General features: G+C 41.1%; 1 protein-coding gene across 4 annotated transcripts in view; it reads right to left on the bottom strand.

The window, feature by feature from the left end:
• Nucleotides 1-20169, bottom strand: part of kif21a (kinesin family member 21A) — a 67255-nt gene that overhangs the window by 17619 nt on the left and 29467 nt on the right. For 2 of the 4 annotated variants that reach the window (XM_034149179.1, XM_034149181.1), the window contains exons 7-23: nucleotides 19733-19848; nucleotides 17371-17566; nucleotides 15775-15964; nucleotides 15322-15388; nucleotides 13935-14126; nucleotides 10996-11083; nucleotides 10795-10909; nucleotides 9135-9323; nucleotides 7734-7933; nucleotides 7028-7135; nucleotides 6837-6905; nucleotides 5655-5797; nucleotides 4705-4846; nucleotides 3602-3796; nucleotides 3253-3354; nucleotides 2616-2781; nucleotides 2024-2044 (exon numbers count right to left, since the gene is read on the bottom strand). In XM_034149179.1, the coding sequence (XP_034005070.1) occupies nucleotides 2024-2044; nucleotides 2616-2781; nucleotides 3253-3354; nucleotides 3602-3796; nucleotides 4705-4846; nucleotides 5655-5797; nucleotides 6837-6905; nucleotides 7028-7135; nucleotides 7734-7933; nucleotides 9135-9323; nucleotides 10795-10909; nucleotides 10996-11083; nucleotides 13935-14126; nucleotides 15322-15388; nucleotides 15775-15964; nucleotides 17371-17566; nucleotides 19733-19848 (2299 nt within the window). Of the gene's footprint in view, nucleotides 1-2023; nucleotides 2045-2615; nucleotides 2782-3252; nucleotides 3355-3601; nucleotides 3797-4704; nucleotides 4847-5654; nucleotides 5798-6836; nucleotides 6906-7027; nucleotides 7136-7733; nucleotides 7934-9134; nucleotides 9324-10794; nucleotides 10910-10995; nucleotides 11084-12303; nucleotides 12376-13934; nucleotides 14127-15321; nucleotides 15389-15774; nucleotides 15965-17370; nucleotides 17567-19732; nucleotides 19849-20169 lie in introns of all 4 variants that reach the window. The other 2 variants (XM_034149178.1, XM_034149180.1) reach the window with 2 other exon arrangements.

Raw genomic sequence — 20169 nt, 5'->3', positions numbered from 1 at the left:
TTTTCTTTAAAGATAGCTGCTTTTAATGGATGTAGAAAAGGTGATCAAGGGAAGCAGATGAGGGCGATGTCAGCGGGGCGCCATGCTGTTTAATCGAGACTCGGTCCTCACTGAGCTCAATGGGGTCAGATGGGTGGAAGAGGTCAGCAAGGTGTGGGAGGTTATACAGAGACAGGTAGATATGAGACAACAGGGTGGAGGAGTGAGAGAGTCGTTAGTCCGACGCTCCTGATGGGGTCAGCTGACCTACAGGGTGTGACGGAGCTAACACACCCACGTTGAAGGCTTCCTGTGGGGGGGGTCCTGGGTTAGCAGGGGGCTAAAGCATGGAGGCTCTGGAGGAGGAAGAGGAGGAAGCCCAATTCCAAAACAGCCCTTACACCCTCCCCCTTAAAAACTTTCTTGTAGCAGGTCCCCTACAATGAGTGCTGTTCCAAATCAATCAACAATCAATCACTAATTTGTTTGTAAAGCCTAATATCACACTTTATACATTTGTCTCAGGGGGCTGCGCAGTGTGTAAACACCACCCTCTGTCCTTAGACTCTTTCATAAGGATAAATGGGCCAAATATGGAGGGATCCCTCTCCCAGGACGGGGGACGAAAAACGTCTATATTTGACAACATACAGTAAGGTGTGTGTTGTTTATTTAAACGGTTAAAAACTCAACAAGGAAGCCGTTGGAAACAGTTAGGCCCCGTCCACACGGAGACGATTTCAGTTGTATCCGCTAAAGTTCTTTATCATATAGACGGTTCGTCCACATGAGGCCGAAACGGAGCCGCGGCTTCGGAGCCCGAAACCGATACACTTTGAAAACGGCTCCCAAAGTGGGTAAGTCTGGAGACGAAACGCTTGCGGCTCCGTGTGTACGCCCTATACGATCATTTCCTGGATCGATGACGCCATAGCCCCGCCTCTCCCCACCTCTCCTGCTTACCCCCGCGTCATTGCTGATGCGTTTCGCCAACAACAACAACAATGGCGGATCACAGGTTTGCGTTCGTGCTCCAGACGCTACTGCCCATGATACAGATGTTAGTGCAACATGTACAGCTCCTCTACCACAACCATCAGCAGCAACAATAATAATATAATATAATAATAATAATCCTCATCGGTCTTCTTCGCTGCTTTTGGTGTATTTTGTGGCGGACGTACAGCGCCACTTACAGGCCCGGCATATGTACTACAGCGTCTCCAGCGGTTTGGAGCGGTTTCGTGTGAACGGAAGACTTTTTTGATATCGACTTCGGTTCGAAATCAGTTTTGTTTCCATTTCGTCCAACTGATACTGTGTAAAGGTAAACATCACAGATAAGGCTTATCAGCAGACAAAAAATGCCACTAAAGTTTTTTTTTTGTTCATTAACGTTATTTATATTATTTTTCGTCAAAGAGAGGATGATTTACAGCTACGGTTATGGAAATGTTAAAAGTTGATTGAACTGTATTTCTATCCCCTCAAAGCGATTCACATTCTCCAAGTCATCATTCACACAGAGCAATGAGAATGCAATGCTCAAAGAAGCTTACACACATTCACACACCGTTCATACCATATGATCAACGCCATCGGGAGCAACTTGGGGCTAGGTATCTTGCACAGGGATACATCAACATCTTGACTGCAGGGGATGGGATTGAACCCACACAGAACCGTCGATTAAAGGACGGCAGTTCCCGTTTTTGCTGGAAAAAGGGGAGTTCCTGCAGAAGCTTGTTGGTGTATTATTTGCACTCAACACCATAAAGAAGCAGCCTCATTTAGCTGAGAGTCTTGACTACAGATGGAGATCACTAAGTGGGATGAAGAGGGAGTGTGTAGGGGTCAGTTTGGAATTGGGCCGCAGTGTATCCAGAGGGGAAGGGGAAGGTGGAGGTCAGCGGACAGATGGAGGGAAGCCTTGGTTGCATTGCACCTCATGCACCGGTTCCATGTTACGTTCAGTTAGTTTTGTGCAAAGGGAAAAGGAACCATGCATTCATAAACACAGAGGAATCTAATGTGGGTCACTTACCAGCCGGGATGTTACCTAGCTCTGTGAAAACATAAGGAAACAAAACAAAAAGAAAAAAGGAAAACGTGGGGAACAGAAACAAAGGCGATGCACAAATCAAAAACACTGTCCCCCATAATCCTATAAAAACAAAACAAAATAAAGTGCAGCTACAAAGCATCCAACTGAACAGAAGCTGGGAAACATCTTCTTTTTGTCGTAAGAGTTTCAGTAAAATCTACACAAATGATAACACTTTTAAGATTTGTTTTATAGCAATGTGATTTTTTACAGAGGGATTATGTGCCAGTTGCATAATAAATAGGCCAGCTTCTATTCAGCAGAAGGCAACAGGCAGAGCATGTCAAAAGACCCATCATGCATCTGACCAGTAACCCAGTCCACTTCCTGGAAGCCCAAAATCTTTATAACAATGCAACAGATGCACGTTTAGTGGCAGATTTACATGGAAAAGGAAAACCATGATAATCTATAAATAACATCTGATATATCTGATACTTCCAGGAGGTGGGCGGGGTTAAACCAGAGTCTGGTCCGTGTTTTGGGTCCACGTTCTCACTCCAATCTGAACCCTAACACATGCGGTGGTTACCTTGCAGAGCGTTCCCCAGCAGGGCGTCCAGCTCCGGGTTGAACTCGGCCTTCTCCTTCAGCATGTGGAAGAGCAGCTGGTTCTGGGTGGCGCTGGTGATCTCCGTCTGCTTCAGCCGGCCCTCCATCACCTTCACCTGGGACTCCCTCTGAGACGCCTGCAGGCCCTGAGGAGGTCAGGCACAAACACATGGTGCAATGTTTGCTGTTTGTATAACAGTTAACACTTTCATCTCTGCGATTTTGAATAAATGGATTTTGAATACATGGAAATGGACAAGTGCATGAACACGCTAAGACACACAGTAAAAGTAAGCCGGTGTGTCCTAGTTTACGTTGTTAAACAGTGCCTGGGAAACAGTGTGGGGCTTCGGTGTGTCCACGAGTGTGAGGTTTTGTCATGTTTACATTCAAATTACATCACGATGGTGGTAATGTGGAATATTTGTCTGCAGTTCCTGACAGTTAGAATGTAAAATTGCCAGGTTTGGGCAAAACAAAACAAAATCAGGCAATGAGAGATGTTGATATGCACCTATGTTTTTTACTCAAGTTTGTTTTGAAGCAGCCGTAAGGACACATGATGATATACGGATGTTATTATTCCTCATTAAACTCTTATTAATATGGGCTGGTACCTTGCTGATTGCCATCGTCATGAAGTGATCCAACAGAAAACGAGTTTCATTCAGAGTACAGGAGCCGATGACTGCGGAGATATCCACTGTGTCGCCCTCCTCCTGAGAACAGTCACTCAATTAGGAAACAGCATCAATTAATACAAAAACAACAAAAAAATACTTTTGTTTGTTTAAAATAAGAACACTATTCATAACGTGAAAGTTTGGCCCGTTCTAAACTCTACTCAAACTAAGCTGTTCAAGGGTTTGAAGGTAGTATGAAGGAATTGGCATTAATATCAAGTAAATAATGATATATAATATATATTTAAACATCAAACTTGTAGGCGTTGGGGGCCTTTCTCACCTTGGCTTCCTCCATCTGCATGATGTTGGCCTGGCAGTCTGCGATGCTGTCGTTGATGTAGTCAATGTTGGCCGTCAGTGCGTCCACCTCCTCGTTGATGGGCAGCACCGCCTTCTCCACCTCCGGACCCTCCCTCGACAGACGCTCCCTCTTCCGGATCACCTTCTCCTTACGCTTGGTTAGCTCCTCTCGTTGCTATGATCAGAATTAGAATCAGAATCAAGTTTATTGCCAGGTAAGTTTACACATACAAGGAATTTGCTTTGGTACCTGGTGGTACATAAACAATCTAAACAAATGTGTTGCAAAGTAAGTATAAAAAATAAGGATAGTAAAAAATAAGATGGGAACATGGTTAATGTTGCAGATTCAAGAATCAAAGGCTTTGTGAGAAAATGTAAAACAATTACAGCGTAGTTGTTATAATAAAATCTTAAGTCCCAGGCTTCTCCTTAAAGCACATGTGTCAAACTCAAGGCCCGGGGGCCAAATCAGGCCCTTTAATTTCTGCCCGCTGGATAATTTCTAATTACTATTAGATCTGGCCCTCCGGTATATTGCACCTTCACTCAATCCTGAGGGTTTCCTCAGCTCAGAGCCTGACCCCAAACATTGATGAACTTGCACCCAAGATGAGATGCCAAGTATCTGGCTTGAACTAGCATCACAGAGCAGCACACTGAGTTTACATGGATGTTTCCTTCTGCACTTTCTTTCTTGAGACAACAGGGCATGTTTGGTTTTTTCTTTGAGGGGAATTGTTTTTTTGAAGCTGTTGTTGGCCTGTGGGAAAATGTAATCATAAGAAATGACTCTGGAAAAGCTTCAGATAGAGCCATAAGAAATAAATGCAACTGATTATTTAATGTTTAATGTTGTTTTTATAGGCAATAATTTAAGCTTTGTTGGTTCCAGGTTTAATACGTGCAATAAGTTCATTTCAATAAGTTTTGCAATAAACATTGAACCAGTCCGGCCCTCGACTAGTACCCATTTTTTAAATTTTGGCCCACTGTGTATTTGAGTTTGACACCCCTGCTCTAGAGAGATCAATAATATATGATAGATCCAGACATTTTAAAATATAACTGTGGTAGCGTTACCTTGAGGAGGCGGTTCATGTCGGCCTCCATGTTGGAGATGGTCATCCTCTGCATGATGACGTCAGTGATCCTCCGCTCCAGAGACTGCCACTTGTTGCGAGCGATCCTGGTGGATAAGATCCCTGAGCGCCGGTAGGAAGTCCTGCACACACAGCAGCATGGATTCAACACGTTTAAGCAAATCAATAATTTAAATTAACTGATTCATACGTTTCAGTTGCAGCGTCCTGATGATGAATTATATCTTAAACTTAAAATCCAACATATTAATGGCAAGAAAATCATCTTTAAAGTAAGTTTTCCTCGCCTAAGACACAGCAATTAATTGTGTACCCTCTTTAGGGGGACATGAAAATGAGGCCTGTATTAAACACCATGAGTTCAGTTCCTTTGAGTCCTATTGCACTAATACTAACTAAGTAAAATACTTATAGAACAGCACAATGGGCTTTCAAGTTATATAACATAAGTGAGATTAAAAGAGCACATTTTCTATCTTTTCAAAAATGACATAATTACAGCAAAGACTTCATGGCAGATATATTCTTATCTTGTGTCATTATTTGTATATGAAGAGACTTGATTATATCATATTTAAAACTCAATAATTAAAATGCTTGTTGTATTATAACCATTCATTGGACATGTTGGAAAACGAAAACCATTATACCAAAGCAAATTCCCTGATTTGGTATTCAAACTGATTCTGATTCTAATGGAAATGATAATATGGTTTTTGCATTGCGATAACTTAAATCATGTTAAAACAAATCTAAAAAGGATTCTAGGGAATGTTACATTTTTGAGGATTTCATATTCCAGTGATGGAGCAGGTGTTGAGTGTCTTGCTTGCATGCTACAGGGAGAAAACCTGGCCTTTTTTGGCTCCACAAAAACAAACTATATAAACAAGTCTCTCCCCCTTTTTTTGGTTTCGCTCTCAGACTCACCGCGTGCCGTTGGGAGCAGCGTTGCCGGAGGAGTACAGCCGTCCAGATGGAGGTCTGTAGCTGGAGTCCTGCACCGGGTCAGACAGGAACTTCCTCACCACCTTCCCTGAGGTGGGCCGGGCCTGCCTCCTCAGAGCAGTCACCTGACACACACACACACACACACACACACACACACACACACACACACACACACACACACACACACACACACACACACACACACACACACACACACACACACAACACACACACACACACCACACACACACACACACACACACACACACACACACACCACACACACACACACACACACACACACACAACACACACACACACACACACACACACACACACACACACACACACACACACACACACACACACACACACACACACACACACACACACACACACACACACACACACACACACACACACACACACACACACACAGCATCCATAATGAATTACAAGAATCTCTACATACACAACGTAGAACAGGGTTTCTCAAATAGATAGGGATTTTAGAAGTTAGTAAAGTTTATTTAATAAAAAGAAGGAAATAAATGGCATTTAATATTAAATATTCTTATTTTGTCAATACAATTTGGAGCTCGCCGAAACATTGAAGTGCAGAAAATACAATTCAATTCAGTATTTTCTTTTCCCAGTGTGTCTGGGAAGCTAATTTTGATATTTAATGACAGATTAAATGACATAACATTACATGCATTTGTATTAAGCTGCCCCCTTAATCCAAAGCCACTTACAATAAGTGCAATAAACCATCAGCAGGTAAATTAGCTTTAACTTGCCAAACATTTTACTACAACTTTATTTTCATTTAAAAAATCTCTTGAGGAAAACTGTCCTTTGTCAACAGAAATAAGTGATACATATCAAAAAGATGCAGCTCAATGCATTATTATGATTACAATGCTGTCTTAGTGTTATGGTAAGATTAACACTTTTTGACATGAATGTTGTGATATATAGTAACAAGGCTTGATTGATGGTGCAGCTGTGTATTGCACCTCTTTATTAAGGCTTTTTTATTTGTTACGTAAAATGTTTTGCACTCGTCATGAGATCTTTGTCTTAAAAAATATGTAAAATGTGGTACATTATCAAAAAAGGTTTGAGGAACACTGATGTAAAGGTTGTGCTCCTGCTCACCTCCTCAGTCTTCCTCCTCAGGATCAGCTCCTGCTGCCTCTTCTGAGCCTCCAGTAACTTCAGCTGGTGCTGAAACACAATCACAGTGTTTAACAAGTTAGATGAGGAGATTACAACGTGTGGCTCAGATTGATTAAGATGCAATTAAAGCAGACTGATAACGATATGTAGAGGGAACCCCCGACGATTACCTCCTGCTTGCGCTGGTCTTTCTTTAGCGTGGCGATTTCTCGGTTTCTGCGAGACTCGTTCATCCTGTTCTTCTCCTGCTGCTCCTTCATCTGCTTCATGAGACGCACCTGCAACAATCATTTCAAATGGGAGAAATATTCATATTATATAATACGCAAATATCTTGGAAGTGCCTCAATATTCAGATGAAAGTTCTCATAAGATTTGTAAAATCATTTGGAGCCTTTCTTAAATCATCCCTCTTGACTTTGTCCTTGTTGTTTGACTACAAGTGTGGCCTACTTTCATTAGTTTAGGTCATTCAAAATGTAGTTTAGGTTGTTTGAGACGTGGAGATTTACAGGAAAGATAGTTGACATGGCAGAAAATAAACTTCAGTGAAACATGTTCACATTTCTGATGCATCCCTAAGTTGATAAACAATATGGCAACCTTTATTTTATTCCTATTAGAAGACAGTACATTCAAGCACACTAAACAAAGGCAACATACTATCAAAACAATCAGAGACCTCAGATCTCCACCAAAGCATTACAGTAGAGTATTATCACCATAGGCAAGGCGAGGCAAGTTTATTTATATAGCCCCTTTCAACGCAGGCAATTCAAAGTGAAAGATATTAAGAACATGGCATTTAAAAACAGTCATTAAAAAGCTAATAAAATAAGCTTTAAACCACACACTACTGTCTGATATCAAGCCCACCTTGGTCTTCTTCATCTCGGCCACGTCCATCTGCAGCTTCTTCATCTGCTTCTCGTACTGAGACTGGTTCTTCAGCAGCCTGGCGTGCTCCTTCTGCGCCGACTGCAGCTTCTGCAGCTCCTTGTTCATCACGCTCAGCTTCTTCTCGTACTCCGTCTTGATCTTGCGAGACTTCTCGTCTGTGCCCGATTCCACTGTGTCTGAAAGTGAGCAACACAAAGATCGTAAAGAACTGGTCTTCCTTCAAATGACAATGCAGCAATGCTGTAAAAAAATATACATTACACAATCATGTTCATTGGGAAGAGATGCTGACATTGCGTTGTTGATACAAACATGTGTCCTGTAATCATTTGAAACAGAAACCTAGACCTTCAGTTGTCAGGAAATGTATTTTTTGTGATTTATTTTGTAATAAGACGAGCTGAAACTCCTCCACGCTCTGATCCATTAGTGCTGCTAAATATAAACTGTCATGTCTGTCTGCAGGCGGAGAGATCTCACTTTAAAGGATCCTCTGAACAACATAAAGTGTTCTTCATTAGTACAGAAGAAAATCTGCGCTCAAACATGAGGGTATGATAAAAAAATCTTTCAAATCAAAGAAGGACAAGCAAGAATGTAAATATCCTGTCATGCATTAGGATGTATTCATAATATCTGTCTATTACTGAAATAACCTGATCAAAAGGCACAGACATTATAAGCCAGACACACATTTCGTTGGGTGTTTTTATCCAAACTGCCTTATCATTAATGGGTAAATGTATTTTTAGAGGATACACTTTTCTTCCCTCTGAGCAAATAATTAGCAACAGTCTGCTCTGATTGGTTAGCTGGCTGGCTCTATTGTGATTGGTCAACCGCTTAGAGATGTCCCGCCCCTTAGCCTATCACGTACAATGTGTTGGAGCGCTAGCCAATAGAAGCACAAGTGTTACATAGTGATGTCATCATGTTACAGAAGTAAACAAAGGAGTCCAATGGAGATAAACAGCAGAAGAGACGTGTGACAGGAATTGTTTAAATCATGCTCATGTCAAGTGGAATAACATGTGCATGATATTGAATGATATTGAAGTATGAATGTCTCTTGTTGGTTTTTTTGAATTTTTTGATGGCACCTTAATAAAAAAAAGGGAGCAGCTCTACTCATCTCATTGTACCTGTATAATGACAATAAAAGATTCTATTTTATTCTAGGATTCTATTCTATAAATGAACATTTCTCTCCCTCTGATACAGGACTCCCCCTCCTGGTCTTACTCATTTACACGCACAGAAACCCATATTACACCCTATAGGAAAGGGAAAACCCCCTGGAAGCATGATAGTGGTCTTTAAGTCAAAGTTAAAATGCTCTTCCTCTGAGTCAGCCCCCCCCCCCCCTCCTGGTCTTACTCATGTTCTGCAGCACCTTGTCCCTCTCCAGCTGCGTGTCTCTGATCTTGCACTGCAGCATCATGAGCTTCTGCTCGTACTGCTGCTTCAGAGTGTGAAGTCTCCGCTGGCTGTTCTCCAGCTCGTCGATCAGCTTCTGCTTGATGGCGATCTCACAGGTGATGTTGGCCAGGTCCGCCTGGAAGTTATCTGAGGTACACATCAAATCACTTTAATTATATATACACAATGTACAACAATATCTGTTTTTTTTTTTTATTACTGCCGATTCTATTCCATTTCTATGTAAATACTGTTATATTTTACTATACATTGTTATTATTTTTAATATTTTTCTAGTTCTCTATCTGTGTTTTTAATTTTTGTTTTACTTTTATGTATGCACCACGACATCAAGTCAAATTCCTCGTACGTGTCAACCATGGATGTAATAAGAACTGGATACAGCGTGGGAGGCGGGGCCTCGTTCATTCCTATGAGAGTTGCTCATTGGCGCATGAAGACAAAATGGCCCAACTTTTGAGAGAGCGAAATGTCACGAAAGTATTCATATAATCCGTTCTTATTGTGCATCCATGGGTAAAGGTAAAACTCATGTAGTACTGAAAACGTCACATGAACGTGCCGGGCGGCGCAGTCCCGTGGGTTAGATGCGCGTTCATAATGCCAAGGGAAATAACTCTCAGAATAACGTTATTAGCACATTTTACAACTTGAGGACCGAATGTTTTTAATGAGGGCTATACAAATGTTCATACTGGGTAGTTTATTTAGTTTAAAAAAAATGATCCAACGATTTACAGACGTCTCTTTCCCAATGTTAGTCAATGGGAAAAAGTGTTTCTGGGCCCAGCGACTGATACGGAAGTGTAGTACCGCCGTTTGGCCACAACGAATATTTTCCTCAGAGTCCGGCGCACTTCCTGGGGGCTTGGTGTCAACCTACCTGGTGACAAACCTGTTTCTGATTCTGATATCGTTTTCGGTGTTAGAAGATTCTATTAAATTAATGTCCCCTTTGGAATGATTTGATCTCATAATAATAGTAAGTATGCTATAAATTGATGGTTGTGTTTCTGCAAAATACTATATGTCTGTATGTGTAAACAGTATTTATTTGTTTGAATATGTTTAATTTTTTATCGTTTAACACAGTGGATACAAATAGAATTTACAAACGTACACATAATCAATATATAAAATTAAAATAACAATTATTGTTTTGTTTTTTGATGTTTTTTACAGTACATGACGATTTGGAATGACTTTACCTTACTTAAAATAATCTTTTGTCCCTTAAGATTTTCATTGACAACAACCTGTAGGCTGTAGCTGTGGTGCATATGAAAATAAAGCACTTGAATCTTGAATTTATAGTACATGTTACAGTATAAATGTTACAAAAAGACGACCTAGAACTAAAATAAATGCAACATCCAAAGGACTCGCTCCTAATCTGGCATTTAGCAGTGTTCTTTAATACATATTGGGTGAATTAAAACAACTGATCAGCTCTAAATGCATCTGAGAAAGTCACTAAAACACATACTGTATGTGCTGCTGGTTGAAGATGGAAGTGTTTAGTCAGATGCGAGTAAACAGCCCCCCCTGGTGGAGAATCAGCACCTTTTAAAGTAACAAAGTGAGAGACTGATCGTACCTTTTTCATCCGATTCAGAGTCAGAATCATCGGAGCTCTCCTCCACCTCCATCTCCTCTTCATCCTCCTCCTCTTCCTCTTCTCCTTCCTCGTGGTCGCTGCCTTCCTGGCCCTCCTGCACAATAACATGTTTCATATCTGAAGGCTCTCACTTTTAATGTACTGCAATGTAAAGATGAAAAAATAGGAAGTCATTCATACAATTTCTGCTTCCTCGTGGCCTCGCTCCGTCATCTCCTTCTCGGTTCCTTTCTCCTGCTCGTTGTCAGGAACTTCCTCCTTGTTGGCGCTGAAAGAGTCAGATAGAAATGAAAATCAGAAACTTTATTGATCGACTGATCAGAACACAAACAGGTGTTGTGACACATTTTCCAAATCATTTCTTGTCATTTTTTTTAATTCGGCACGGCAGATGTTTAGCAAACAACTCATAGCAACACTGTCTTTCCAGCAAACCAACTGTTTTCACCTCTTCACCATTTTGTAGCAATAAAGCTACTACATATTCACGACTCCATTTGCTGTGATATATTTGAGGAGAAAATGCCTTGTAATCGATAAACAGAGATGAGACTTGTTGAGCTTGTTTGTGGAAAAGACAGTGTATATGTCTCAACAAAGGAGGGAGGCATCATACGCTAAAAAGCATGAAGGGAAAAATCAAAATTCCAGTCAGATCTGTTGGATAAAACATGTATCCAAACCGAGAGGGTTAGTGATGTTTAAGTGGTGTTTCACACAAACTGCTGGATAAGATGACCAAAACAGAAAAAAGAAACTGACACAGGAGAGCAGAGACAGGTACGTATAATGTAATGTTAAATCGTTTTTATACATTTAAATCTAATAACAGTCTGTAGTGAAAAAAATCCTGTGAGCTCAATCTGTCAAATTCCAAATTAAAATCTGAAAAGAAAAGATCAAATAAAGAAATATTTGGAGCACCTTGACAGCCCAAATCTCTGCCATAAGGTAACATGATTGCTTGTCTAACTACATATCATTTCTATCTGTATCTAATGCATTATTTATTATTTTAATAATTATATTTTGCAGAAAAAACCCCCCCCTACTTTTTGTTCTTCTTCATGATTGAGATTTGATTAGTTTATTTAAAAAGTCACATTAATAAACATTTCTGTAAATGTGCCAGTTACATCTGTTGTCCTTATTGGCTAGCCTAGAATATGTATCAGGTATTATGAATATCAAATGATCATTATTACGTCATCAGTTAAAGTCAAGGTAGTTCAAATATATAAACATGAAGCATGAAGTGAAGGGTCAATGAATAAGCTGCAGAACTCACACATCTAAAGAGAAATAAAGGTTTTTAACGTGGTATCAAAAGTGTTTGATGGAGGGGAAGTGCTTCTATGGGAGCGGGGGTTCACTCCAGGTGGGGGAATACCTGTGCAAACAAAAAATGAAAGTTAAATAAAGAGCTGAATTAGGGGAAGGGAAGCGGAGGATGGGAATGGCAGCAGGAGGGTGGGAGCTCGGACAAACCTGGCGTCATCCCCCTCTTCCACCACCTCCTCCCTTTCCTCCCTGTCTCTGTCCTCCAGCAGCTGCTGCAGCCTTCAGGGAGGGGGGGGGGGGGAGGGGGAGAGATGAACGAAGGAAGGAAGAGCGGAGGGGAGACTGATCAAAATCCAACTTGTATCCCCTTCAGATGCCCCAAAGTGCTTTGTTTCTATAGGTTCATATTCACGCAGAAAACTCTACCCGTCATACTTGAGTCTGCATCGAGGATAAAGGCCTGTCTTTCTGCATTGTTGATTGGTCATAGGAATATAAAAATATGTTTTTTCTAGATGTTCTCTCCAATCAGGGTGAAAATAAAAGGATCACTTTCAATCAGACAAATGAGTTGGAAAATATCGGCATGATGGATACGGAGAAAAATCCCAAATAGTGTGTCCCAGGTAAAAAAAAATCTGTCGAAACTCACATTTATGCTACATACATTAAATGTGAATTGTAGTAATGGTGTGTAAATTAAAGTGGACCTATCATGCTATATTTGAATAATATAGTGTAGGACCATACCTATATAAGGCATATTTATACTTTTTTTTTTTCAAAATACCAAACAGATCATGCATTTTAGCCATGCCTCATTTTGCTCAATTTGACATTTTTTTGCTCTGTGTTTGTAAGGGCAGAACAGCACCATCTACAGGCCTGGCATATGTACTACAGCGTCTCCAGCGCTTTCGAACGGCAATGGCCGTGGCTGTCTCCTCCTGATTGGTGGAGTTGGCCCAATAGCCGTAGCGCCACTGTCCTGACGTCAGGACAGTGTTCAAATCTGGATCAGTTTTTATCAGATCCGTTGCAGCCCCTTTTTTTAGAGATTTGGGTATGGAGGAAAATAGAGAGGGTTGTGTTTTCTGACACTTGGTGAGTTCCCTGGAACACCGGGGACACATATTCATGTATAAAAGACGTACAAAAGTGCATTTTGCATGATAGGTCCCCTTTAAGTAAAACTGCACATACACTATTAAAGCTAATAGCTAAATGCTCTGTGATGTAAAGATGTCTTTAAAGGTAGGGTAGGTAATTCACTTCAGAAACACTTTGTGTTATATTCCATGGAATGCTCTTAACATCCCGATAGCAATGAATACATTAATTGCTTTGACAATAAATACATACAAAATATTTCATCTGTGGAAGCCGTGGCGCTGTAAAGAGCACGACCAATCATCTGAGCCGGCCCGGCTAAAATAACTGGATGGCCTACCTGCCTGTCAGCCTTCCATCTGTGCACAGACTTATCTCGTGCCCTCATTGGTCATGTGCGCGTTCGTGTGTGTTGGAGGAGGGGCTCTGTAAGGAAGTCTGAAGGAAGGGGCAGATTTTTTCCGGCTGCGTACTTTCAGATTCTAGCGCACTCGAGCTGGTTTCTCCATTCTTACCTACCCTACCTTTAAATATGCACATTCAAATGCAAACCATTTTTTTACTTCTGCCATATTTTGTATTAAAATCCATTAAAAGTCAAACCTATTTTTGTGTAAAGATGTTATTCATGTGCCTTCCAAAAACGTAAACTGATGTATGAGCACCTGCACCCACACCTCCAGTCAAAGCATTCGATGCTGGATCTCATTTCTGTGTCAGGTCTGTACCTTTTCTTTTTCTTCTTCTCTCGTTTCTTCAGTTTCTCCAGGTCCTTCTTGGCCAGTTCGATGATGTCCGAGGTCTCCTTCTCCGGGGCCAGCAGCGAGGGCCCTCCTCCGTACAGAGACTGACGGTTAGAGGCTCGGGATAGATTCTTCCTCAAGTACTCGTTCACCGACTCGCTCTCCAGGAGTTTGGCTCTGAAGGAGGATATCAAACAGGGCAAACATAAGGATGAACAAGGGCAGAACATCTACCAGGTTTCGTCATTCTTTGCTGCTTTCTAGCCCCACATCTTAGAGGAGCAACCACAAAGCATATTCCATACATGTTGTGTCTTTTAACTGAATGCATCACATCAACCTATCACTTTGGTTCTGACTTAGATAAATACTTTAGACCAGGGGTTTTCAAAGTGTGGGAAGGTGGGCCTCCCCTCAGAGAACATAAGAACAGCCGCGCCCCCCCCTCCCAATTATTATTGCTATTATTATTATTATTGATGTTGTTGCTATAATGCAGGGGTATTCAATTGCATTTCAAAGAGGTCCAGTGAGAGAACATGTCATTGAATGCTCTGTTTTCGCTGTCTACCTTTCTCATTTTTAACATTTTCAACATTTTCAACATCGTGGATAAATCCTTAAATGCTGCCGGCAAAACACTGAACGTCAACTTTGCCTCCTTATTACACACTACCTTAGTGGGGAACAATGAGTCTGTGTCTTTGATGCGCACAGGTGGATGATGTGGGATGCAATGTAGACAGGAATAAACGCAGATCATCCTCTGGCTGCAGCCTTGACCCGTACTTGCTTTTGATCAAAGTCAATGCGGAAAACCTGCACTCACACAGGTAGGTGGAGGGAGGTGAAGGGAATGAGCACTTTTACAGCCTTTTGGGCGAGGTGGGGGAACTCGCTCTCTACAGACAGCCAAAAGTGATACACGTTTTCTGCCAGACGCTGTCTCCTCTCTCACTTTAGGTAACTTCACTAAAAATCGATCCATGTTGCCGCTTGCATAAAGTTAGCTGAAGTTAACTAGTGTAGAGTGGGAGTGGGAGGCGGCGTGTTTAGTATGGAACTCCACACTTTATTTTCCATTAGGTTTACAGAGGAAATAATAACTTGCTACCTGCTACTGTCAAGCTAGAATGATAACAACAACAAGGTACACTCTCCAACAGGTCCGTGGTGCAACACACACTATACACCACGGTGAATTATGTCCCATAATGTTCCACCACACAAGCTAGATTTCACTGTTTCTCGTTATTTTTTTCTCACGCTGCGCCTCCCCTGAAGCTCTCCCCCTTTTCTACCATATGGAATCAGTATGTACGATAGAAGTGAGGCACATGTAGCATTTACATAATGAGGAAGAGTTGTCTACCTGAGGTCTTCAATCTCTTTGATGTAACCCTGAATCATGGTTCCAATTTCTTCAGTTGCGCCTTCACCTGGAAGAGAGTCAAGACCATTTCACAGGAGACACAGGAGGATAAAAAGGCTTTTCGAACCAAACTAAATAAGTTCAAACAAGGGGGGTACCTTGGTTGGTGATTGGCTAATGGTTACACAAGCCAAAACATCGTTATGACATCATAAAGTGGCCAAAATCTGATCAGCTCATTTTCAGACAGGTTTTTATATAAATGGATCAGGACAAAAAGAGAGAGAATCTTTTTCCTGAAGCTTTCAGAGTCTCTTTCCACAGAGGGGACACATGTTGATGTAGAAGAGACATGAAGAAGTGGACTTTGCATAATAGGTGACCTTTAACGCTTACAGAATAGACTTCACACCAAAGGTTTTTATCAACGTATCTTGTGGAAAACGATCGTACCTGCCCTGGCGATCACCTGGTTGGCCTGGTCGCTCAGCAGCTGGGTGAGTCTGGCTCTCTGGGCGTCGATGGTCTCCTGCATGGCCTTCACCCTCACCCGCAGGTTGCTGTTCTCCGTCTGCAGCATGGAGTTCTCGTGGAACATGTCGCTGAAGCTCTCCACGCCGTCCTCCCCCGTCAGACGCTTACCCTGCAGGGGGGGGAGGAGGGCGCATTGAGATAATTGTGTCTAGGATTATGCATTATATTCATTTCAGACTCTACATTGTTCTCTGGTTGTTTTATTCAAGGCAACAAGACATAGCCATGCCATGTTATCTGTTTATCAAGTTCATCTCAGTGAGTCTATAAACCTGCTTCTCCAAGGGTCCTTCAACAACATTAGATTATTATATTTCTGCACCTTCTTGGTTATGTACTGTTCCAATATATATTTATTTTTGGTTTCAATTATTGTTTAATAATGTTGTTTAATAATGTTTCAGTATGTATTTTCCTTGTTTTGCGTTTCAAGTGTTTATACTTCTGTAGAGCACTTTTAATTGCCTTTGTGTCTGAAATGTGCTATATAAAAAAAACCTAGTTAACCACAACTCTAAACACTAAGGTCGCATTCACACCAGCCTTGTATAGTCCGGTTGAATCGAACCCTTGTGCGTTTACCCGCTTGGTGCGGTTCGTTTGGGTTTATGTGAACGCAGTCCGAGACCTCTGAAGTGAACTAGTGGTCCGCCTAAAAGGTGGTCTCTCTCGGACCGCTTGCAAGTGAACTCTGGAGCGGTTCATCGCTGGTGTGAACCATAGGTGTGAACGCAGTCCGCACAAAAACATAGGAAGCGTAGTATTTACGAGTCACAAGAACGCGGATGTCTTCAAAATCGTTAGCGAAAGAGTGAAGCAGAATTAAGTGTTGAACAGTGTCGTGTAAAGTAAAAACAACTATCAAACTAAAAACTATACATAAAAGTAAGAACACCTGCCGTCGGTGAAACCTCCTCCTTACTGCAGAACGTCTCTCATTATATGTGTTTTAATGTTTTTTAACGGACGTTGTCTGATTATATAATCATATGCTAGAGTCTGTTGATCTCCAGATTAACAGCAGCATGAAAATAACCTGCCGATGCTCCATGGCGGAGGCTCCGGTAGATATGGTTTGCGTTTGTACCTCCTTAATGTCTGACCAATGGTTGAACAGCATTTCCGTGCACATGACTTGTGTTTAAAATGTATAGTCCGTTTGAGTTTTGCCCGTGTGAACGCAAACCGAACCTTCTGAAAAATGAAACAATGTAACAAACTGTCGTCTGGTGCGCACCTGAGAAGTGACTATAGGTGTGAATGCGACCTATGATATCCCACATGAATGCACTAATGTTAGCAGGATGTGCCTTTAAAACTAAATGAACTGCAAAATTCCTTCAAACTAGAGTTGTGCAACGCAGTGTGATACATGTAAACCTTTATTTGACCTTATTTTGTTGTTGTGTTCTTGTAAAAGTGTATTGTTGTGAGGTCACCTGTAAAGAAGATCTTAAACCCAATGAGACCACCTGATAATGACAAAGAAAAACAAAATGATTTCTCACTCCTCACCGTCTTGTACTCCATGAGCTCGATCTGCAGCCGGGCGATCTCCGTCCTCAGAACGCTGATCTGCTGGCTGGCCTTGTCCTGGTTCAGCATCACTTTGTTCTTGATGTTCCTCGCTCTGTTGGCGTACTTCAGCGTGTTCAGCGTCTCCATGAAGTCCCGGTCCGACGGGCTGATGCAGGCGATCATCACCGTTTGGCTGGGGTTAAACACAGGCAGATATTTATTATATGTTTGGTTCAGCATTTATTAAATGCTTTCAATCTCAATCTCAATCTTTCTTTATGTATATAGCACATTTAAAACAACCTCAGTTGACCAAAGTGCTGTACAGGAAATACATAATATATAAAATAACACAATGGGAGTAAAACAATAATTAAAAACATGATAAAAACATATACAAATGTTATGTTCAACTAGAATTAAAAGCCAGTGCAAAGAGGTGAGTTTTTAGCTGAGGTTTAAAGAGTTCACTAGACTGAGCAGCCGGATATGAGCTTTCATCTAATGGTTTGTTTTATGATTGATTTGGAGAAACAATTGGTTCAAACCGTGTAGAAGCCAGCAAAGAAAAACTATTTAAATGTATGCACACGTATGTATACTGTAGGTAGATGATACTTAATGCTTTCATTCTGATGAAAGCTTTCTGTCCCCAGAGTCAGAACTAAACATGGAGAAGTTCAGTTCTTATGCTCCAAATATCTGGAACAAACTCTCAGAAACCTGCAGGTCCGCTGCAACTCTGACTACTTTTAAATCCAGGCTGAAGACTTTTCTTTTTGCCGCTGCTTTTAATTGATATATTCATATCTTAAACTGCACTGTAACTTTGATTATCTTTGCCATTTTCTTAATGTCTTTCATTTGTGTAAAGCACTTTGAATTGCCTTGTATTGAGTCCCCCCAAAGGTAGTTATAGTCATTATTGGGGTTAAAGTCCCCTCGTAGGTGGTTAAAGTCCCCCACGTGTGCCGTTTTGGTTTCAAGACCCTGGTTCGTGGAGGACACCAAAAAAGTCCTTGAAAAGACAACTTAAACTTAACTAATGTGCATTTAAAGAAAAGAGGAATAGTTTTGGCGAAAAAGGTACCATGGGGTACAGGAATCCGTTTTGGTTTCAAGACCCTGGTTCGCGGAGGACACCAAAAAAGTCCTTGAAAAGACAACTTAAACTTAACGAATGTGCATTTAAAGAAAAGAGGAATAGTTTTGGCGAAAACTAAAAAGGTGCCATGGGGTACAGGAATCCGTTTTGGTTTCAAGACCCTGGTTCGCGGAGGATACCAAGAAAGTCCTAGAAAGACAAGGTAAACTTAACTAATGTGCATTTAAAAATAGAATAGAGGAATAGTTTTGGCGAAAACTAAAAGGTACCATGGGGTCAGATTATCATTTTCCAAAGGGGGGTTCGTTCAGATGTGTGTATCTCACACTGCACTGTAACTGTGATTCATGTATCTTTGCTTTTAAATGAGTGTTTTTAAATATCATTTTATAATATGTTTCTTAATGCTATTAATGGTGGGGTAGGTAAGTTTGAGAAACCGGCTCGAGATACACTTTTTGTTATATTCCATGGAATGCTCTTAACATCCCGATAGCAATGAATATCTTAAGTGCTTTGACAAAAAATCCATTAAAAAATATCATCTGTGGAAGCCGTAGTACTGTAAAAAGCACGACCAATCATCTGAGCCGGCCCGGCTAAAATAACTGGATGGCCTACCTGCCTGTCAGCCTTCCATCTGTGCACAAACTTATCTCGTGCCCTCATTGGTCATGTGCGCGTTCGTGTGTGTTGGAGGAGGGGCTCTGTAAGGAAGTGGCAGATTTTCTCCGGTTGTGTATTTTCAAATTCTAGCGATCTTGAGCCGGTTTCTCAAACTTACCTACCCCACCTTTAATGTCCTTCATTTGTGTAAAGCACTTTGAATTGCCTTGTGTTGAAATGTGCTTTATAAATAAACGTGCCTTGCCTTAAACTGTGGAAACTATTGTAGAAGTTGAAGTGAATAAATTGCGTTTTTTAGTGCGGTTTTTCAACTATCCTAAAGTGTCTAAATATTGCTCAAATCCTCACCAATGTATATCAATTCGTTCAATAGTTTGCAAGCAGTGTTGTCAAATATTGCATATTAACAACATACATTTCTTAATATATGGAGAGAATAAAAACCTTCTCAACTTTATAATAAACTTGTTCCTTCATTCTGCAGATCATATTCTGCAATGCATTCCTGTTTCCCTTCAATGAAAGACATCTTTTACAAACTTCTTTGAAATCGAACCATCAGGACTTCCCTGTCCACAGAAACGCAGTTAGTACGTTATAAAAAAGGTGAATGAGTATTTCCCCGACCTGTTTCCTCCGAGCGAGTCCTGCAGCAGGCGGGTGAGCTTGGAGTCTCTGTAAGGCACGTGAGAGGAGCGCTTGCTTCGGTCGCCCAGAGCGCTGATTACATTCCCCAGAGCGAGCTGCAGGAATACAGAGGGGAGAGAAATGTTTAAAGGTGATGCAACACTTCAATAAATAAATAGGGTTTATATCTGTTGCAGTTTATTCAATGACTGCTCTCTAGGATCATTAACCAAATACGTTTGTATGTAAATTCCTTTTCTGTCCTCCTGTTCAATTGGTATATGTTGTTTAAATGACCAATTTGACTTTCTCCATCTGGATCACAGATCTCAAAATACTATAAAAAAGTTAAATTAAATTAAATTGGGTAAATCCTGCAGTAATGGGGACAAAAAACATCCTACAAATGAATTCAAATACTCCGAATGAGTCTGTCG

Source organism: Trematomus bernacchii, unplaced genomic scaffold, assembly GCF_902827165.1.
Source record: "Trematomus bernacchii unplaced genomic scaffold, fTreBer1.1, whole genome shotgun sequence".
Classification (NCBI taxonomy): Eukaryota; Metazoa; Chordata; class Actinopteri; order Perciformes; family Nototheniidae; genus Trematomus; species Trematomus bernacchii.
The sequence above is the reverse complement of the archived record's forward strand: the minus strand, read 5'-3'. Positions and strand labels throughout refer to the sequence as shown.